Here is a 22,918-nt window from a genome sequence, read left to right on the forward strand (position 1 = left end):
AAAGCAACATACACAAAACGCTGGAGGAACTCAGAGAACATTTTTGTATTCTGTGAAACTAATTATTCCTCTCAATTTGCAATGGACTACAAGATGGTGAAGTGGTAAGAAGCATTAGTGAGAAATAATGCAGATTGTAAACATTTTGGTGCAATTATTGATCAAAAAACTTCCATCCACAGCCCCTTTGTAAATTAAACAGCTACACAAGTAATCACAAGCTCTGTTTAATGGCAGCATTAGCTCAAATTGAACCTCCGAGGCTTCAGTAGATCATTATTGCAAGCTCATCTATTGTACAGATAAACTATTAAATAATGATAGGGTTTAGCTCCAAGTGCCAATCTTGCTGATTTATGAGGAAGAAGAGCTAACATTTCCTGTTGGCTGGAATATATTCACTTCACTAAAATACCAATTCCTCAATACTTTTGTGCATTAATATAAAATTTGAGGCTTGCTTTCTGTTCAACCTCTTCAGTTTAACTCGTTTTCCACCCAGTTTCAAAGCCTGCCTCCCCAAATCATTTTCCAAGGGTAATTATTTACAGGGTGACAACAGTGACAGATTCTTCTGCATTTTGTTATTACAGTAACAGCGACCTGGGTTCATGTCCCATTGCTGCCTGTAAGGAGTTTGTAACTTCTCCCCGTGACCACATGGTTTTCTCCAGGTGCTCTGGTTTCCTCCCACCAAATAGGAGCAGATTTAGGCCATTTGTCATCAAGTCTGCACTGCCATTTCATCATGACTGATCATTTCCCACTCAGCACAATCTCATGCCGTCTCCTCGTATCCCTTCATACCCTGACTAATCAAGCTCTGTCATAAATACATTCAATGACTTGGCTTTGACAGCCACCTATGGCAACACATTCCACAGATTCACCATTCCCTGGCTAAAGAAATTCCTCCTCATCTCCATTCTAAAACGACGCCCCTGTATTCCGAGGCTGTGGTTTTAGATGACCCCACCACAGGAAACTCCATGTATTTATTTCTTTGTTTGTTTATTTACTGATTGATTAAGATACAGCATGGTGTAGGCCCTTCCAGACTTTCGAGCCACGCTGCCCAGGAATCCCTCAATTTAATCCAAGTCTAATCACAGGACAATTTACAATGACCAATTAACCTACCAACCAGTACGGCTTTAGGCTGTGGGAGGAAACCCACGCAGTCACAGGGAGAATGTAATACTCCTCTCTGATGGAATTGGAGATGCACTCCGATCTCTGGAACACCCTGAGCTGTAATAGTGTCATGGTAACAGCTACACTATCGTGTGCCTCAAAAAAATCTTAATTAATGGTCATAGAAGGGATAAAAACTGTCTACATAATGAAATGAAAACTCGAAGTTCTTCTCCACATTCATTCCATTGAGGCCTTTCAACATCTGATCGATTTCAGTGAGATCTGTGCCCCCCACCCCAATTCTCCTGAATTCTAGTGAGTACAGGCTCATCATATGATCATATGATTCAACCCCGGAATCATTTCCATAAACCTCATTTGAATCCTGTTACAAAACAGCTGAGCTAGAGAGATGCGTGTCTTTTAACCATAGCGCTATATTAAAGATTTGTGCCATTGCTAGCTGTATCGGTATGTTGGGACCAGGTTCGATCCTGAGTGATCTTGACACCCAAGAACTTGAAAATGCTCACTTTTTCTACTTCCGATTCCTCTATGAGGATTGGTTCGTGTTCCCTCATCTTACTCTTGCTGAAGTCACAATCAGCTTTTTCTTCTTACTAACATTGAGTGCAAGGTTGTTGCTGCAACACCACTCAACTAGTTGGTGTATCTCACTCCTGTACGCCTTCTCATCTCCATCTGAGATTTTACCAACAATGGCTGTATCATCTGCAAATTTATAGATAGCATCTGAGTTATACCTAGTCACGGTCATGAGTATAGAGGGAGTGGAGCAGTGGGCTAAGCACACACCCCTGAGGTGCAACAGTGTTGATCGTCAGTGAGGATGAGATATTATTACCGATCGCCAAGATTGTGGTCTTCCAGTTAGAAAGGCCTTCTGCAATTGGAGGGAGGTACAGAGGCCTAGGTTCTGTAGCTTATCGATCAAGACTGTGGAATGATGGTGTTAAACGCTGACTATATTCAATGAACAGCATCCTGCCATGAGTGTTTGTTGTCCAGGTGATTTAAGGCCATGTGAAGAGCCATTGAGATTGAGTCTGCTGTAGACCTACTGAGGTGATAGACAAATTGCAGTGGGCCCATGTCCTTGCTGAGGCAGGTGTTAGCCATGACCAACCTCTCAAAGCACTTCATCACTGTAGATGTGAATGCTATTGGACAATGGTCGTTGAGGCAGCTCACACTACTTTTCTTATGCACTGGTATAGTTGCTGCCTTTTTGAAGCAAGTGGGAACTTATGATTATAGTAATGAGAGGTTGAAAATGTCTTTGAATACTCCCACCAGTTGGTTGACACAGATTTTCAGAGCCTTACCAGGTATTCCATCAAGGCCTGCTGTCTGGCAAAACTTCACCCTCCTGAAAGACAGCCTGACATCGGCCTCCAAGACAGAGATCACAGGGTCGCCAGGTGCAGAAGGGATCTTCACAGCTGTTATTGTTACTTATCTTCAGTTACAGAGCGGTCCAAAGGGGATATTAATAAGTTGCTCTCTGCTGTTGAGGTACTAGATAACAGCAGGAAGAAATTCATCCTTGGTTGTTGATGTTTAATGTACAATTTGGAAGTGGAGGTGTACTGGATTGCCTTTCTGAAATTCAGCTCTGACAAACTCAAAGAAACTGAATTTCATAAGTAGAACACAACCAGCAACAGTTAATAAACTCTGCACTTGATGCAAAGGACCTCACTTGAATTTCTCAGCCTTGCACATTGATTTAGAGCTTCTAAACCTTCAGTAAGTTCAATAAAACCCCACACCATCCACCACAAGTGGAACTTTCCGATGGCCAAACATTTTAATTCTGATTTCCATTCCCTTTCCAATGTGTTATTCCATGGCCTACTCTTTTGCCAAGACGAGGCCACTATCAGGGTGGAGGAGCAACAACTTATATTCTGTCTGGATACCTGATGACATGAATATCAATTTGTCCTTACGATGAACAAATCACCCCACCCTCCTCTATTCCCCACTCTGACCTTTCACTTCTTCTCAACTGCCTATTATTTCTGAGTCCTCTCCTCCTTGCTTTTCTTATATGGTCCACTCTCCTCACCTATCAGATTCCTTCCTCTTCAACCCTTTACCTTTCCCACACACGTCGCTTCACCTATCACTTTCTAGCTAGCCTCTTCCCCTCCACTCACCTCCCTTCTTAATCCAGCCCAAAACAATGACTGTTTACTTTTTCCATAGATGCTGCCTGAACTGCTGAGTTCCTCCAGCTGTCTGTGTGTGTTGCTTCAATAAATTCAATCTTTTGATCCCCTTTGCATACCACTGCAAAACACTGTCACTATAACATATGATGCCCACATCTTTTGACGCTAATTTAGTTTGATACAAAAGAAGGCGTTTTGATGCATGTTTTGATGTACATACGACAAATAAATCTTTATCTATATGCCATATCCTAGACAACATAGAAAAGTGTTAGCCAGGCACAAAACAGCTCAGTTGTACTGTGTAATGCAGAATATACAGTTTTGCAAAGTAGCAAGCATATCTGTTGGAAATTTTTTATAAGTATACTGCTCACCCTCTCTGCGGATGAGCAGAGCTGTGAGGTTGAACATGGACTGTGTGTACGCGTCAGTGTTGACTGATCCCAGTGCATCGTTCAGTTTTTTAATCATGATCTTGTTCAGGTCGGACTGCCAACCAGTCGCTTCGGAGAACTCGATCATTCCTGCCACCTGCAGAAGGGAAGGAAATACTGAAACCCTTGAAACGTTAAACAAAGTAATAATCACTATGAGCTGATATAATTAACAGGAAGTGAAGACTATATTTTTGCCTTTGTTAACAGTACAGGCCCTTCAGCCCACAATATTATGCTGATCTTTTAGCCTACTTCAAGATCAATCTAACTCTTTCCGCCCATAAAGTTCTACATTTCCAATTCATCCATGCACTTATCTAAGACTCCCTCAAATGTACCTAAAGTATCAGCCTCTGCCACCACCCCGGAAGGGCATTCCAAACACCCACTCTATGTAAGTACCCTAGCTATGCATATATATGTGTGTCTAAGACTTTTGCACAGTACTGTATTTGCCAATGTGGAGCAGAGAGCAAGTTTGTAAATCTGGCAGGAGCAAAGATGTTGGGAAGAGCAATGATGATGCACCGTGGAAGGGGTGTGGGACATGTGGTAGAGACGGAGCGCCAGGGGCGGTGGGGGGGGGGGGGAGGGTGGTGCAGACACGCCCAGCTCTGAGACACAAGGCCAGGTCATTTGATTCCAAACAATTTGTTTAGTAGTCATTACAGAATGTCTCTCTGGTGCTTCCCGTAACCTTCCCCTTTTCCCAACCATGATCTCCCTCTCCCTGCCCCCTTCCCACTCTCAGTCCACAGTAGAGACTCATATCAGAAAAAGGTTTATCATCACTCACATATGTCATGAAATTTGTTTTTCTTTGTGGCAACAGTACAGTGCAACATGTATAATTACTATAGTACTGTGCTAAAATCTTGGGCACCCTAGCTACATATATATGCGCCTAAGACTTTTGCACAGTACTGTAGTTTTGACATTCCCTCTGTTCATTCATTCATTAAGTGCCGTGTCTTATAACATGGGCGGTCATGGTCACATTCAGACAGGAAAAAAAACGAGAGTACAGATAAAGACCTTACTGTGCATTCTGTGTACCCCTGATAATTACAATGAGAAACATCATAATCTAACCCATTATCCTTCTATTAACCCACATGCACCCCTACAGCAGAAGATTAAAAACCCAACACTAGTGAGGAAGAAAACAAAATTTAGTACTGGTTGAGTACCCCTCATCCAAAATGCTTGGGTCGAGAAGTGCTTCGGATTTTAGATTTGTTTGGATTTTGGAATATATAATGAGATAGTTTGGGATCACCATCGCTTCTACTCTGAATATACTGTATGTGCTACTGGTAAGCAGCCTTTGTCTTATACTTGTTCATCACGTATATATACTTAACAGTGCAAATTTTTACATTAATATAATGAAAATATAATGTGTGCAGGGTAAAAAAAGCAGCACAGCAGCATTGGGACAATACCTGAATCAGCTGTTGAATAACAACAAACAACAGCAGGCTTTCAGTCTCCACCTATGATGCCAAGCTTTAATTAAAAGTTTACAGTACACTGCATTTGTATTTTGCTTTTTTTAGGTTTTATGTAAGGTATAAAAAACAATCCGCATTCTAGAATTGATCTGTTGCTAGACTTTCACGATCAGCAGATGCTTTAAAAATATAATATCATGCTTTTTCTTAAATGTCTGCAACCAGCCTGTTGAATGCTCACAATTACCTTTGATTTGCGGTTTGTTGTGATAGATCTTTGTTTGTTTTATGATCCGCATGCTGCTAAGCGGCATACGTTCAATTCGACGCTAACGATACACAATTGAAATTTTTTTTTGCTTTACGCAGTGTTCTTTTTTCTATTTTTCATTAACTTCTGTTTATTACCTTATGGAATTTTCCATTTGTGACATCATGTCAGTGCTTAAAACATGCTAGAAATCACATTAAGTGAGACATCCTCCATGGCGAGAGTAAAACAGCTTAGTATTTCAAAGCTCAGACTTTCTAAAGAGTCACTGACCTTTTTAAACTCTCCATAGATACTGACTGCCCTGCTGAGTATTTCTGGCAGTCCTCGTTTTTGATAATTTTAGGTTAATTTGTAACCATTCGTTTCTGTATCTGGCAACTGATTTCTGTTGCTATATATATATAGGACTGAGTGTTATACACTAGATTATTATTAACTTTATCTGATCATTGCACTGCCAAAATCAAATGTTTATTGTAGTTTTAAAATGAACATTTATATTGTAGGATTGAAGTGGATGATCGCAGTGTGGCATTTTTGAAGGCATTGTAGTCTAATGTTACTCAGTCTACAAAAATGGTAAGAAACATTGTTAACACTGTTTTGGGTAGTTCACTTTCAATGATCTTAAAACCAAGGCTGGAGATGGAGGCTCCTCTTGCAGGGTGTATTTTATGTCCTAAATGACAATTAAATGCAATGCCTCCATTCTCCATTAAAGATATCCCCATACTGACCTGACCTGCCTGCCAGCCATCTTTGGAGCAGGTCAGTTTTAGGTGGGTTGATGAAGCAGTTATTGATGGGAAGACAGAAGTAGGGAGTTGGGGGTGGTGCTTGTGAAATATACCTCTTTGTGGTATTGCCGTGTCTTTGTGCCTTATCAGTGTCCATGCAAGTCTGCAGCAGGCCATCTGTACCAGAGCCTGTTCTCCAGTCCTCTTGAATCTCTTTACAGGGTGTCCCCAGGTTACGAACAAGTTCCGTTCCTAAGTCCGTCTTTAAGTCGGATTTGTACGCGTCGGAACAGGTACATCCGGTATTATTTAGCGTCAGTTAGTCAAACATTTGTCTTATTATACAGGATATTTTACCTTTCTATGCACATAAAACACTTAAGAAATGTATGTATTTCAATAAATAAACCACTGCGTTGCTTAGTAATAATCATAGCTTTCATTGGGGCAGGGCCTTTCACATGCTCCATTATTCTCACTTTATCCTTTAAAATATCCTTTATCCTTAGTCCTGTAAGTTTGACGTCAGTGGTGGGTAAATTAATGGAAAGTATTCTTAGAGATGGTATATATAATTATCTGGATAGACAGAGTCTGATTAGGAACAGTCAACATGGATTTATGTGTGGAAGGTCATGTTTGACAAATCTTATTTAATTTTTTGAAGAGGTTACGAGGAAAGTTGATGACGGTAAAGCAGTGGATGTTGTCTATATGGACCAGTAAGGCCTTTGACAAGGTTCCACATGGAAGGTTAGTTAGGAAGGTTCAATCTTGAGATGTTAATATTGAAGTACTAAAATGGATTCAACAGTGGCTGGATGGGAGATGCCAGAGAGTAGTTGTGTCTAAATGTTTGTCAGGTTGGAGGCCGGTGACTAGTGGTGTGCCTCAGGGATCTGTACTGGGTCCAATGTTGTTTGTCATATACAATAATGATCTGGATGATGGGGTGGTAAATTGGATTTGTAAGTATGCAGATGATTCGAAGATAGGTGGTGTTGTGGACAATGACGTAGGTTTTCAAAGCTTGCAGAGAGATTTAGGCCAGTTAGAAGAGTGGGCTGAAAGATGGCAGAGGGAGTTTAATGCTGATAAGTGTGAGGTGCTACATTTTGGTAGGAATAATCCAAATAGGACATACATGGTAAATGGTAGGGTATTGAAGAATGCAGTAGAACAGAGTGATCTAGGAATAATGGTGCATAGTTCCCTGAAGGTGGAATCTCATGTGAATAGGGTGGTGAAGAAAGCTTTTGGTATGCTGGCCCTTATAAATCAGAGCATTGAGTATAGGAGTTGGGATGTAATGTTAAAATTGTACAAGGCATTGGTAAGGCCAAATTTGGAGTATTGTGTACAGTTCTGGTCACCAAATTATAGGAAAGATGTCAACAAAATAGAGAGAGTACAGAGAAGATTTACTAGAATGTTACCTGGGTTTCAGCACCTAAGCTACAGAGAAAGGTTGAACAAGTTAGGTCTTTATTCTTTGGAGCGTAGAAGGTTGAGGGGGGACTTGATAGAGGTATTTAAAATTATGAGGGGGATAGATAGAGTTGATGTGGATAGGCTTTTTCCACTGAGAGTAAGGGAGATTCAAACAAGAGGACATGAGTTGAAAGTTAGGGGGCAAAAGTTCAGGGGTAACACGAGGGGGGATTTCTTTACTCAGAGAGTGGTAGCTGTGTGGAACGAGCTTCCAGTAGAAGAGGTAGAGGCAGGTTCAATATTGTCTTTTTAAAAAATTGGATAGGTATATGGACAGGAAAGGAATGGAGGGTTATGGACTGAGTGCAGGTCAGTGGGATTAGGTGAGAGTAAGCGCTCGGCACAGACTAGAAGGGCTGAGATGGCCTGTTTCCGTGCTGTAATTGTTATATGGTTATATGGTTAAATTGTTCCAATTATTGACCGACTGTAGCCTAATGTTTTTCCAATGACCAATGGTGTTTCACCTCTTTCCGCATCGCTTTATTATTTCCACTTTATTTTCAATCATGATCGTTTTCCATCAACGGAACAAAAACACTGCGGATTCAGCAGCAACTGCGGGCAGTGGGTCTGAGCTCCCCCGGGTCCTAAAATCCACCTGTACTGAGACAGATTAAATAAGGGACTTGAGCATCCACGTTTTTTGGTATCTGCGGGGGGTCCCGGAACTGAACCCCCGTGGATAAGGAGAGCTGACTATAGAAGTAAACACTATGAATTTAATTTTACAAGGTAAGAAATACTGGTCCATGTGCATTCCAAAAACATTAAGCAAACACAAGAGGAAGCTCTACCACAGATGGTGCTGATCCAGCCTGTGAAAAGAGGAGGGTTAGGCATGGAGCTAGCAATCCCACCCAGCAAAAACCCAGAAACACCAACAGAAACTCCAAAGACCTTGTCTCTAGGAAAGGAAGGATCTGTGCCTAAAGAAATCTTCAGCACATCCGGCTTCATTTATCAAAGTACCAAGGACAGGAGTTGGGATGTTATGTTGAAGTTGTATTGGTGAGGCCTAATTGTGTGCAGTTCTGTAGTTGTGTGCAGTTTTGGTTACAGGAAAGATGTAAACAAAGTTGAAAGAGTACAGAGAAAATTTACAAGGATGTTGCCAGGTCTGGAGGACCAGAATTATAAGGAACAATTGAAAAGGTTAGGACTTTATTCCTTGGAATACAGAAGATTGAGAGGAAATTTGATAGAGGGGTTTAGATGGGTAAATGCAGGCAGACTTGTCCCACTGAGGTTGGGTGAGACTACAACTAGAGATCAGGGGTTAAGGGTGAAAGGTGAAAAGTTTAAGGGGAACGTGAGGGGAAACTTCTTCACTCAGAGGGTGGTGAGAGTATGGAACAAGCTGCCAGAGCAAGTGGTACATGCAAGCTTGATTTCAACATTTAAGAGAAAGTGGATAGGTACATGGATAGTAGGGGTATGGAGGGCTGTGGTCGATAGGAATAGGCAGAATATTAGATTAGCACAGACTGAATAGGCCAAAGGGCCTGTTTCTGTGCTGGAGCGCTCCCCAACTCTATGACTTTTTCAAACACCTTCTGGGTGAAAATATTCTTCCTCACCCCATTTAAACATCTTAGTCCTGGCCTTAAACCTATGCCTTCTGACCTTAGACACTTTTTCCGTGGGAAAATTTTTTCTTACTACCTGCCTTACCTTTGGTTCTTCATAATTTTGTACACCTTGATTAGGTACCTGTCAGAGTCTGTCCCTCAAGCCACCAGCGTAAGTGGTGCTTGCGAACTCGGCTTCAATACAAGAGAAGTTTGGATAGGTAAAAGGGTGGTACAGATATGGAGTACTATTGTCTCAGTGCAAGCTCTAGAAGACATATAGATGGGCTACAGCTGGTCTTGAAAGACGTGCTCAGGACAGAAGTACTAGCCAGATGCCCCAGAAAGGGTGATGAAGAAGAAAAAGAAGAAAAGGCAAGGGGTTAACTTCAAACGCTGCACTTACCTCTCCTGCAGAATGATTACGTAGGTTGAGGGAGGACATAAAATTAGAGTAGTCCTTCTTCACACACGCCGGCCTTTCATTGAGTTGAGTAGTCTGTAAAACACATAAAGCATTACAGATGGTGTAAACTCCTTCAGTCAGGTGATAAGATTTATTCTGATAGAAAATCATTATTTTTCATGTCCGGTGACAATTCAGCAAGACAAACATCATTCTAATATTTCATAGATGATTGAACATAGAACAGTACAGATACCCTCCAGTCAGGGAAGCATCCTGCTAAACCTCTTCTGCACTCTTTCCACAGTCCTCACACCGTCTGGTATGGGGTTCGGACACTGCACAGGCTCGAAATAAGCTGCAATGCATTGTGAACTCAGTCAGCTCCATCATAGGCACTTGCCTCCATAGTATCCAGGGCATCTTCAAAGAGTGATGCCTTAGAAAGGTGTCGTCTATCACTGAGGATCCCCACCACTTAAGGCATATCCTCTTCTCATTGCTGCCTTCAGGAAGGAGCTACAGGAGCTTGAAGGCACACACTGAACGATTCAGGAACTTTTCCTCTGAACCCAGAACACTGCTTCACTACTTACTGCCTTTCCTATTTTTTGCACTACTTATTTAATTTAACTATTTAATATATATGTACTTACAGTAATTCACAATTTTCTTTTTCTCTCTATTATCATGTATTGTTGCTGCAAAGTTAACAGATTTCATAATATATGCCAGTAATATTAAACCTGATTCTGAAACATCCCAAGTATTAAAAGGCTTGGACAGAGTGGACGTAGAGAGGATGCTTCCATTAGCAGACAATTCTAGGATCCAATAGCACGCTTTCAAATTACAATGCCCTCCCTTTAAAACAGGGTTGAGGAGATAATTCTTTCAGCACCAATACAGAATGTTCAGAGCTCACTAATCCCAATGTATAGATCTTTGAAATGTGAGAGGAAACTGAAGATTCCAGAGGAAACCCACGGGATCACGGGGAGAACGTACAAGCGCTTTACAGAATACAGCAGGAATTGAATCCCGATTGGTGATTGGTGGTGCTCTAACAGTGTTATGCTAACCGCTATGTACTGTGACACCAATATACAATGAATATATTTGAACAGGGTGCCTACAGCAAAATTCAGCCATATTTCTACATATTTTAAATTCAAAATAAATTTTATTATCAGAGTACATATATGTCACCATATACAACCCTGAGATTCACTTTCCTGCGGGGATTCTCAGCAAGTCTATAGAATAGCAACTACAACAGGATCAATGAAAGATCTACCAGAGTGCAGAAGACAACAAACTGTGCAAATGCAAATATAAATAAATAACGAAAACATGAGATAATGAGATAAAGCATCCTTAAAGTGAGATCATTGGCTGTGGGAACATTTCAATGGATGGGCAAGTGAGTGTAGTTATCCCCTTTTGTCCAAGCGCCTTATAGTTGTGGGGATGGTTTAAAGTTTATAACCATATAACAATTACAGCACGGAAACAGGCCATCTTGGTCCTTCCAGTCTGTGCCGAACGCTTACTCTCACCGAGTTCCACTGACCCGCACTCAGCCCATAACCCTCCATTCCTTTCCTGTCCATATACCTATCCAATTTTACTTTAAATGACAATACCGAATCTGCCTCTACTACTTTTACTGGAAGCTCGTTCCACACAACTACCACTCTCTGAGTAAAGAAGTTCCCCTCGTGTTACCCTTAAACTTTTGCCCCCTAACTCTAAACTCATGTCCTCTTGGTTGAGTCTCCCCTACTCTCAATGGAAAAAGCCTATCCACGTCAACTCTATCTATCCCCCTCATAATTTTAAATACCTCTATCAAGTCCCCCTTCAACCTTCTATGCTCCAAAGAATAAAGACCTAACTTGTTCAACCTTTTCCTGTAATTTAGGTGCTGAAACCCAGGTAACATTCTAGTAAATCTTCTCTGTACTCTCTCTATTTTGTTGACATCTTTCCTATAATTTGGTGACCAGAACTGTACACAATACTCCAAATTTGGCCTTACCAATGCCTTGTACAATTTTAACATTACATCCCAACTCCGATACTCAATGCTCTGATTTATAAGGGCCAGCATACCAAAAGCTTTAGTCCTGACGAAGGGTCTCGGCCCGAAACATCGACAGTGCTTCTCCTTATAGATGCTGCCTGGCCTGCTGTGTTCCACCAGCATTTTGTGTGTGTTGTACCAAAAGCTTTCTTCACCACCCTATCCACATGAGATTCCACCTTCAGGGAACTATGCACCATTATTCCTAGATCACTCTGTTCTACTGCATACTTCAATGCCCTACCATTTACCATGTATGTCCTATTTGGATTATTCCTACCAAAATGTAGCACCTCACACTTATCAGCATTAAACTCCATCTGCCATCGTTCAGCCCACTCTTGTAACTGGCCTACATCTCTCTGCAAACTTTGAAAACCTACTTCATTATCCACAACGCCACCTACCTTAGTATCATTTGCATACTTACTAATCCAATACTTTGAACTTAAATATTTTAAGTACAATGCAAAACAGAAAATAACTGTACTTCTGGGGTGAAAGTGCAAATCTTCACCAGACATTGGAACAAAGAAGAAAAAAGGGAATTTCCACCAAGACTAATTGAAACAATAAAGGAGGGGGATTTCTCCCAAGGATAAACTTATCTGCTGCCCATTATGCTGCTGGTGTTTAGGACAGCAATGAAGTTCCTCCACCTCTGGTGGCTTTCTTCATAGTGTCAATGGCTTCCTTGATTTTCACTAATGTCAGTCATGTAAGTCCCAGGTGGAGACACAGGAATACCACTGCACTCAGATGTAGAAGTATTCTTCATTGCTGTTTTCATAACAGTTTTGATTTACCAGTCAGGGTTGCTAGACCTGAACCTGGAGGACCAGTGGACCACTCTTAGTCTGACCTCTACCCTTTGACTTGTTTGACATGGTGACCCTGCCAAGAGCAAAATCATAAGGCTCTGACTCCAGCCAACGTAACCCTCCAGGTCATTGAGGCATGCAAGCCTCCAAACTACAACAAAATTGTGGTCTTCCTGGAGGCCCAAAGATAAAGGGAGAACTATAAATGAGCATTAAAAAAACAGGGTTTAGAATAAATGAGGACAACCCATTTCCAATGGCAGGAGGAATAGAAACAGGATGAGGGCATGGACTCAATGGGCTGAAGGGCATGGATGCATACTGTACTGCTCTATGGCTCAAGTAATGATCCAAGGTCATGGGCAACCGCCGATAATGTGGCACAGGCAGCTCTCCATTACAAGTTACACTGAACTGGAAAGGCCTGTATGAAAGGTTGAGGCAGTTCAATAATAACTTTTACATGGGAAGGAAGCTATAGTTAGTGCAACACTATTACGGCTCAGGATGTTGCGGTTTGGAGTTCAATTCCAGTGTCCACTGTAATGGCATTGTATGGTCCTCTCTCTTTCTCTGCATCCCATAGTCTAAAGAGGTACTGTTTAGCAGGGTAATTGGTCATTGTCAATTGTCCTGTGATTAGACTTAGGTTAAACTTGAATTGACTTTATTTCTTACATCCTTCACATACATGAGTTAAAATCTTCACATTATGTCTTCATCTAAATGTGTCATCATAGTAATTTATAATAAATAGAACAGTCAATGTAATATAGAGTACACTCAAATCAGTGTGAGTTCATTAGTCAGATGGCCTGGTGGAAGAAGCTGTCCCAGAGCCAGTTGGTCCTGACTTTCATGCTGCGGTACTGTTTCCTAGATGGTAGCAGTGTGGTTGGGATGACCTGAATCCCCAATGATCCTTCGGGCACTTTTTACACACTGGTCCTTGTAAATAGTCTGAATCATGGGTTCAGGTGGGTTGCTGAGCTGGAAGTGCTTTTCTACACTAGATAGATAGATTAGATCAGGGGTTCCCAACTTGGGGTCCACAGACCCCTTAGTTATGTTAGCTAGAATCAGGACTTTATGCTTTGACTCTTGGTAGGGTCACCCATGTCAAACAGGTCAACAGGTAGAGGCCAGACTAAGAGTGGTCCACTGGGGGGGGGGGGGTTCAGCTCTGGGCCAACAACCCTGAATGGTCCAACAAAACTGTTATGAAAACGGCAATGAAGAATCCTTCTACATCTGAGTGTGATAGCATTCCTGAGTCGCCACCCGGGACTTGCATGACTGGCAGTAGTGAAAACCGAGCTATTGATACGATGAAGGAAGCCCTGAGCACTGCCAGAGATGAAAGACCTTCATTGCTGCCCTAAAGACCAGTGGTGTAACGGGCAGTAAGTCAGTAGGTTTCAAAGACTCAAATCTTTGAAACTGCTATTGCTTATCATTCTATTGCTGGTATCTGATGATTCTTCATATTCAGTGTAGGAACTATTGTGCATTGAGATTTTTGACTCCTCTACAACTGGAGATCTGACTACAGGATCGTTCGTTGTTCTGGAGCTGGGAGAAGAGGTTCCTGAGGGATTCAGTGAGCTTCCAGCAATAGCAACAGTAGGCCATCAGTCTTATGGGATGACCAAAGGGTATATCAGGAATAGATGACAGTGGACCATCAGTCTTAATGAATAGAAATGGGATGACCAAAGAGTATATTAGAAATAGATGAGGGAATAAACATATTATTAGTATATTTATCATATATTACCAACTCTCTCCCTGCTATACATACCCCCAGTGTGGTGTTCTGTCTGTTGTAACATGCAAAATTCAAGATACTCTCCGTTGCCATAGCAAGCCCAGTGTGCTGAGACAGACCAAACACCCAGTTCTGATTCTTGTTCAAATATTCCTGAAAAATAAAACACAGATGTGCTGCCATAATATTTTTACAATCATCCGAATCTTATGGAACAAAATAACCTATCCAAATTAGAAGCCAGTTTTCACAGAATGCATAAGTCCACAATGACTCAAGTACTAGCTCTGGGTTGACTAAACCCATATTCTTAAAGCATTCAAATGTTCTGTCGCATTTGGGAAATTATTCTGCCTGCCACAAGATGGCAATATTTACTAAATTTAAAACAAGGCCATTTTACCAGAGAGATAATCCTCTGCTCCTTCTCACAAGCCCAAACTGTCACTTGGGCAATATGGAACACCTGAAGTCCATATACTTAAGTTTTCAGGACTGACTTGCCCAGGGAAAAACTAGTGATCAGAGCTTCAAGTGAAACGTGCATTGAGAAATGCTTGGAAATTGAAGGGTGTGGGGGGGGAGGGTGGGAGTAAGATGGAAATGAGTTCCAGATTTCTACTAACCCTTGTAATGAAGTAATATTTCTTCCTTCTACTCTTCAATACACCAAGTTATTTCTCCAAGTTCCAGACTTTCCCACTTGAAGAAACAAACTCCCTATTTCCTCTATAAGATCCTTATCATCATTTTTAAACACCCAAGAGAAAACCAAACTCTAGCAAGTTTGCGTGGCACGGACTTCGCAAGCAGGTCAGTGAATGGGCCAGAACGTGCGCACAGTGCCAAACAGCCAAGGTGCAGCGGCACACTAAATCCCCGCCGCAGTAGTTCGAACCCACCCACTGGAGGTTCGACCACATTCATGTGGATATCGTGGGCCCCCTACCAGTGTCCCGAGGAGCGCGGTACCTCCTAACTATGGTAGACTGGTTCACGAGGTGGCCAGAGGCAGTCCTGCTCACCGAGACATCTGCCGATTCCTGCACCCGAGCACTGATTGCAACCTGGGTAGCACGCTTCGGGGTACCGGCCCACATTACCTCCGACAGAGGCACCCAGTTCACCTCCAGCCTGTTGGGAACACAGCTACACCACACTACTGCCTACCACCCACAGTCGAACGGACTAGTGGAGTGTTTCCACCATCACTTGAAGTCGGCTCTCATGGCCCGCCTGAGAGGACCTAACTGGGTGGACGAGCTTCCTTGGGTGCTGCTTGGAATTTGCACAGCGCCCAAAGAGGATCTGCACACCTCGTTGGCCGAGTTGGTGTATGGCGCACCCCTGGCCGTCCCAGGAGAGTTCATACCAGCCCCAAGGGGGCAAGAGGAAGAACCCACAGCAGTCCTGGACAGACTACGTGAAAGGCTCGGCAACCTGGCCCCCATGCCGACTTCACAGCACGGACGGACCCCGACCCATGTACCCAAAGACCTGCAGAACTGTAAGTTTGTGTTTGTACGAAGGGGCGGACACCGGGCACCGCTACAGCAACGGGTGATCAACAACAACGGGTCCACGTATGTTCTGGACATTGGGGGGAAAGAGGAGGTTTTCACGGTGGACCGACTCAAATCAGCCCATGTGGACTTGGCGCAGCCGGTTGAGGTTCAGGCACCACGGTGCAGAGGCAGACCTCCCAAACAGAGGCTGATCCAGACTGTGGACATTGGGGGGTGTATCGCCGGTTCTGGGGGGGGGTTATGTGGCGACCCACTTTCTGCGCAGGCGAACCAGCTCACAAATAGCCAGCACGTGGGGAAAGACTTTGGTAATGCACCTCTGATGTCATTTCCGCCCGGAGAGGGCAGGTGCTAGGGATTAAATGCCAGCGCCGCGAAGTTTGAATAAACTAGTCTCGAAACGGCTTACTGACTGCGTGTTGTCTCTAGCTCTGTATGTAGTATATCGCTACAATGGTCCATTAACCCAAGAACACTACCTCACTATTTTGCTCTCTTTCTGTACTATTTGTTTTATATTATCATTGCAACTTATAACAGTTTTTTATGCATAGCACCATTCTGCTGCCACAAAACAACAGATTTCATGACATATGTCAGTGATTCTGAAGTGTCACCATGCTTCTGGCACCAACATAGCAATATTATCCTTAACCTATAGATGTTTCCTGTAATACCAATGGGTGCTACAGAAAAAGATACTAGCATGGATAGAGCAGTGGCTGAATTGCAGGAGGCAGAGTGGAATAAAAGGAGCCTTTTCTGGTTGGCGGCCAGTGATTAGTGGTGTTCAACAGGACCATTGTTGGGACTTCTTTTTAAGTTGTACGTCAATGATTTGGATGACAGAATTGACGGCTATGTGACCAAGTTTGTGGACGATACAAAGACAGGTGCAAAGTAGGTAGTCTTGAGAAAGCAGGGAGGCTGCAAGCAGATTACATAGAAACATACAGCACAATACAGGCCCTTCGGCCCACAAAGCTGTGCCTAACATGTCCCTACCTTAGAACTACCTAGGCCTTACCCATAGCCCTCTATTTTTCTAAGCTCCGTGTATCCATCCAGGAGTCTCTTATCGTATCCGCCTCCACCTCCACTGCCGGCAGCCCATTCCACTCTCTGCGTAAAAAACTTACCCCTAACATCTCCTCTGTACCTACCTCCAAGCAGCTTAAAACTATGCTCTCTCATGCTAGCCAATTCAGCCCTGGGGAAAAGCCTCTAACTATCCACACAATCAATGCCTCCCATTATCTTGTACACCTCTATCAAGTCACCTCTCATCCTCCGTTGCTCCAAGGAGAAAAGGCCGAGTTCACTTAACCTATTCTCATAAGGCATGCTCCCTAATCCAGGCAACATCCTTGTAAATCTCATGGTTTCCATGTCCTTTAGGGGAATAGGAAATGGCACATGGAATACAGTGTTAGTAAGTCTATATTCATGAACTTTGGTAGAGGAATAAAAGCATAGACTATTTTCTAAATAGAGAGAAAATTCAAAAACCTGAGATGCAAAGAGACTTGGGAGTTCTTATACAGGAGTCCCTAAAAGTTAACTTGCAGGTTGAGTCAGTAGTGAGGAAGGCAAATGCAATGGCAGCTTTCATTTTCAAGAGGACTAGAATATAAATACAAGGATGTAATGCTGGAGCTTTATAAGGCACTGGTGAGGCCTCACCTGGAGCACTGTGAGCAGTTTTGAACCCCTTATCTAAGAAGGTACATGCTGATGTTGGAGAGAGTTCAAAGGAGGTTCATGAAAATGATTCCAGGGATAAATGGGTTATTGTATGAGGAGTGTTGATGGCTCTGGGCCTATACTCAATGGAATTTAGAATGAGCGTAGATCTCATTGAAACCTATCGAATGCTGAAAAGGCCTCGAAAGAGTGGATGTGGAGAGGATATTTCCAATAATGAGTGAGTCTAGGACCAGAGGGCACAACCTTAGAACAGAGGGATGTCCATTTAGAACAGAAATGAGGAGAAATTTCTTTAGCCAGAAGGTGGCTAATCTTCAAAATCTGCCACCTTCTGTGGAATGAATTGTTGCCACAGTGGCTGTGGAGGTCAAATCACTGGGTGTATTTAAGGTGGTGGTTGATAGATTCTTGATAAGTCATGGCCTGAAAGATTGTAGGAAGGCGGCAGGAGGATGGGGTTGGGAGAGAAATGAATCAGCCATGACCAAACGGCAGAGCAGACTTGATAGGCCAAATGACCCAATTCTGCTCCTACACCCTATGGTCTTTGGGATGTAGGAGGACACTGGAGCTTTCAGAGGAAACCCTGGAATTCACGGGAAGAGCATACAAACTCCTTATAGACAACAGTGGGAATTGATCCCCGATAATGCTAACCACTATGCTACTGTGCCACCTATTGAGAGAAAGTGGGAACCTTCCATACCAGGCAACACCCAGGAATTTGCCAACTAATATCAATCGAAGTATCAAAGCATCACCTGCAATCTTATGCCTCCTTGCTGTTTTACCGATCTTCTGCCAGCTTACCTGAAGATGGGATTTGGTAACTGATGGAGCCCATTTCATTGCCTCCTGCAAAATCCCGCCACAACGAGCAGCAAAATCACGGACGATACTCTGAGGGAAGGAAAAAAAATATCCATTGTGGAAACATATTTGAAACTTTTGAGATTTTTTAATGTATTTAATTTTATAATGTAACAAAATGGAACCTGTATAATCCCAGAGTGCTTTGCTATAAGCTAAGTGTGTATGTGTCAAGAGGAATGTAATGTCCTGATCATTGTTCATTGTGTAACTAAGGGGAGATTGATACACTGCTGGCCTTGGTACTGCAGCGGAGGAGCTGACTCCCAGAACAGATAACAGCCATAGAATAGACTAAAAACTTGTATAAAAAACAAGTTTTGTAAACTTTGTGGCAATAAATGTGTCTTTGAACACCTTGTGTGTGTTTTTGGTTCTTTGTTATAAGACCTAGCAAAAGGTACACAATACCATCAAAAGATCAAGATTCACTGGGGGTTGATTATTTTTCTTTGCTGCTACTCTAGTTGTGAAACGTAACACCAATTCCAGAAGAGATGAACAGCCACCTGAGGATGAAGAAGTTGCAGATTTACAGGCAAAACGCAGAGCAGTGGTACTAAGCACAAATATATTTGTAGGGAGCCAGCACAAGGAGATATCCCAAATAAAAACACTCATCCATGGAGAAAGGAACAGACTTAATGCTTCAGGTCAGATCCATGATGGTTATCCTCACACCATTCTGTGATTTTTTTCCCCATTCGCTCCCAACGTAAGCACAGTCAGCAAAGCGCTCAGACCTAAACCATTAATTCTGTTCCTCTCTCCACAGATGCTGCCTGACCTACTAAGTTTTTCCACCATTTTGTTTCTAGTACAGATTTCTTGCATCTGTGTTAATATATTCTGTTGAAAATACACTTTTGGAAACTGGCATGTACCTACATAAACAAACAAACAAAAGAGATACTGTAGATGCTGGAAATCCAAAGTAACAGACATAAAATGCTAGAGGAACTCAGCAGGTCATGCAGCATCAATGGAAATGAATAAGCATTCAACATTTCGGGCCGAACATTTGTTTATCAGAAGTTCAAGAAATCAATATTCAGTCCATCAGTTTGGCGGCTACCCAGACAGGATATAAATAAATATGTTTTGTTCACACATTTACAAACAGATAATATGTGACTGTATATAGGAAGGTAAAGATACACATTGGGAAACTATGACATGCACTTTCATAACTAAACATGTTTCATTCATACATTTAAAAACAGAAATCCACATCAGCTGTAAAACTATTAGTACTTAAAGGGAAATGTATGTACAGTACTGTGCAAAAGTCTTAGGCATGTACAAGGGAAGCACCAGAGAGAGATTCTGTAATGATCAATAAACCAATTGTTTGGAATCAAATCACCCTGCCTGGTGTCTCAGGAATGGGTGAGACTGCACCAGTGCCCCCACCCCTCCCACGGCATTCCACCATCACCATTCCCCACATCTTTTGCTCCCACCAGATTTACAAAGTCGCTCTGCTCCACATTGATAAATACAGAACTGTTATTTCGGGAAGGTTTTGCTGAAAAGTCAAGTAGACAGACAAAAATAAGAATGCATGTGGCTTGATCGGCAAGCTTGCAAATAACACAAAATTAGGTGCTGTTGATTGTGAAGGTATTCACAGCTTACTCATTTAGAAAAGCCGGCCAAGGAAAGGGAAATGGATTGTGATACAGATAAGGGTGAGATGATCCATCTTACAAAGTCAGACCAACATAGGACTACTATAATGGAGGGGTGGAGCTTCAATGGCGCTTAACAGTAACTCCTTCAAGCTCATCTGTGGAAACAATTTAATTTCAACCTTTAATGTCTCCCTTATTTTCTTATCAGGGTGAATCCTGTCGGAGATCCTGATCTGCAGTTACACTCAGACATTGGTTATGTGTTGAGGTGGGACCCGCTACCGAGAGTTCATGACCAGCCACTTTTTGATATCCCAAGGATGTGGCCTAGAAAACGAGCATGCCTTCACAGCCCTGTGGACAAGCAGACTCTATCCCATCTCAGTCTTCTACTCAGCAATTTGCTTTTTTTCTCACTCTCTCAATTTTCAAGTCAGTGAACTTGGGGGAAAAAAGCAACACAACAGGCTTTATCATCCCAAATCAGTGAGTCCCTTTACTGTGGGGAGAGACAGCCTGCGGTATGTCAGATTGTCAGGTGAATGATTAGTTTTTGTTGTACTGCAGATCATGGTCTTTAGAACCATAGAACTTTACAGCACAGAAACAGGCCTTTTGGCCCATCTTGGCTGTGCCGAACCATTTTTCTGCCTAGTCTCACTGACCTGCACCTGGACCATATCCCTCCATACACCTCTCATCCATGTACCTGTCCAAGTTTACCACTTCATCTGGTAACTCATTCCATACTCCCACCACTCTCTGTGTGAAGAAGCACCCACCCCCCAATATTCCCTTTAAACTTTTCCCCCTTCACCCTTAACCCATGTTCTTTGGTTTTTTTCTCCCCGAGCCTCAGTGGAAAAAGCCTGCTTGCTTTCACTCTATCTATACCCATCACCTATACCTCTATCAAATTTCCCCTCATTCTTCTACGCTCCAGGGAATAAAGTCCCAACCTATTCAACCTTTCTCTGTAACTCAGTTTCTCAAGTCCCGGCAACATCCTTGTAAACCTTCTCTGCACTCTTTCAACCTTATTAATATCCTTCCTGTAACTCGGTGACCAAAACTGCACACAATACTCCAAATTCGGCCTCACCAATGCCTTATACAACCTCACCATAACATTCCAACTCTAATACAAAAATACACTTGACTTAATAACGGCCAATGTACCAAAAGCTTTCTTTACTACCCTATCTACCTGTGATGCCACTTTTAGGGAATTTTGTATCTGTATTCCCAGATCCCTCTGTTCTACTGCACTCCTCAGTGTCCTACCATTTACCTTGTATGTTCTAACTTGATTTTTCCTTCCAAAGTGCAATACCTCACACTTGGCTGTATTAAACTCCATCTGCCATATTTCAGCCCATTTTTCCAGCTGGTCCAAATTCCTCTGCAAGCTTTGAAAACCTTCCTCACTGTCCACTACACCTCCAATCTTTGTATCATCAGCAAACTTGCTGATCCAATTTACCACATTATCATCCAAATCATTGATATAAATGACAAATAACAATGGACCCACCACTGATCCCTGTGGCACACCACTAGTCACATGCCTCCACTCAAAGCAGCAATTCTCCACTACCACTCTGTAACTTTTCCCATTGAGCCAATGTCTAATCCAATTTACTACCTCACCATGTATACCTAGCGACTTCATCTGCCTAACTAACCTCCCATGCGGGACCTTGTCAAAGGCCTTACTGAAGTCCATGTATACAACATCCACTGCCTTCCCTTCATCCACTTTCCTGGTAACCTCCTCGAAAAACTCTAATAGATTTGTTAAACATGATCTACCACGCACAAAGCTGTGTTGACTCTCCCTAATAAGTCCCTATCTAAATACTTGTAGATCCTATCTCTTAGTACTCCTTCCAATAATTTACCTACTACTGATGTCAAACTTACTGGCCTATAATTTCCCGGATTACTTTCTTGGGGGCTTTGCTATTGCTTGCTTGGTGGGTGGAGGGTGCCGATGCTTTTTTTGTGGAAGTAAGTGGGGGTGGGGGAGGGTCATTATTTTGCTGCCCCTTGTGCATGGGAGGGGAAAGTAGGGGGGGTTTGGGGTTCAAATGTGTTTACCGACACTCATTCTTTGGGGGTGGCTCTTCTGTTTTCATGGATGTCTGCGAAGAACAAGCATTTCAGCTTGTATATTGTACACATTTCTCTGATGTTAATGGAACTACTGAACTATTGAATGCTAAAGTACTAGGAAGTATAATGGAACAGAGACATAGGAATATCAGTGCATAGTTCATTGAAAGCGGCAACAGACATTGGATGGCGAAAGAGGTGTTTAGCACACTGGCCATCAATGGTCGAGGCTTTGAGTTGGGACATAATGTTACAGTTGTGTAAATCATTGGTGAGGCTGCACTTGGAGTAGTGAAATGCACACAATATTCTGGAGGAACTCAGCAGGTCAGGCAGCATTATGGATGAAAATAAAAGACAACGTTTTGGGTTGAGACCCTTCTTCGAGACTGGCAGCATCTATGGATGAGAATAAACAGTCGAAGTTTCAAGCCGAGACCTTTCATCAGGACTGGCCTGAAACGTCAACTCTTCATTCCTATCTGCCTGACCTGCTGAGCTCACCGAGCACATTGTGTGTATTGCTCTAGATTTCCAGCATCTGCAGCACCTCCGTGTCCTCTAGTACACTGTGCTAGAGTGTACCTAAACGGTACGTTTAGGTCACCCAGTTAGACTGCAGAAAAGATTTTCAGGATCTTGCTGGGATTAGAGGGTGTGAACTATAGGGAGAGGCAGATTAG

The 22,918-nt window shown here is 42.6% G+C and overlaps 1 protein-coding gene across 2 annotated transcripts in view; it reads right to left on the reverse strand.

The window, feature by feature from the left end:
- pi4kab (phosphatidylinositol 4-kinase, catalytic, alpha b) overlaps positions 1 to 22,918 on the reverse strand; it is a 326,669-nt gene that overhangs the window by 126,176 nt on the left and 177,575 nt on the right. For both annotated transcript variants that reach the window (XM_073051867.1, XM_073051866.1), the window contains 4 exons: positions 18,427 to 18,516; positions 14,417 to 14,536; positions 9,709 to 9,801; positions 3,713 to 3,869 (listed from right to left, as the gene is read on the reverse strand). In XM_073051867.1, the coding sequence (XP_072907968.1) occupies positions 3,713 to 3,869; positions 9,709 to 9,801; positions 14,417 to 14,536; positions 18,427 to 18,516 (460 nt within the window). The remainder of the gene's footprint in view (positions 1 to 3,712; positions 3,870 to 9,708; positions 9,802 to 14,416; positions 14,537 to 18,426; positions 18,517 to 22,918) is intronic.

The sequence above is a fragment of the Hemitrygon akajei genome, chromosome 7, assembly GCF_048418815.1.
Source record: "Hemitrygon akajei chromosome 7, sHemAka1.3, whole genome shotgun sequence".
Classification (NCBI taxonomy): Eukaryota; Metazoa; Chordata; class Chondrichthyes; order Myliobatiformes; family Dasyatidae; genus Hemitrygon; species Hemitrygon akajei.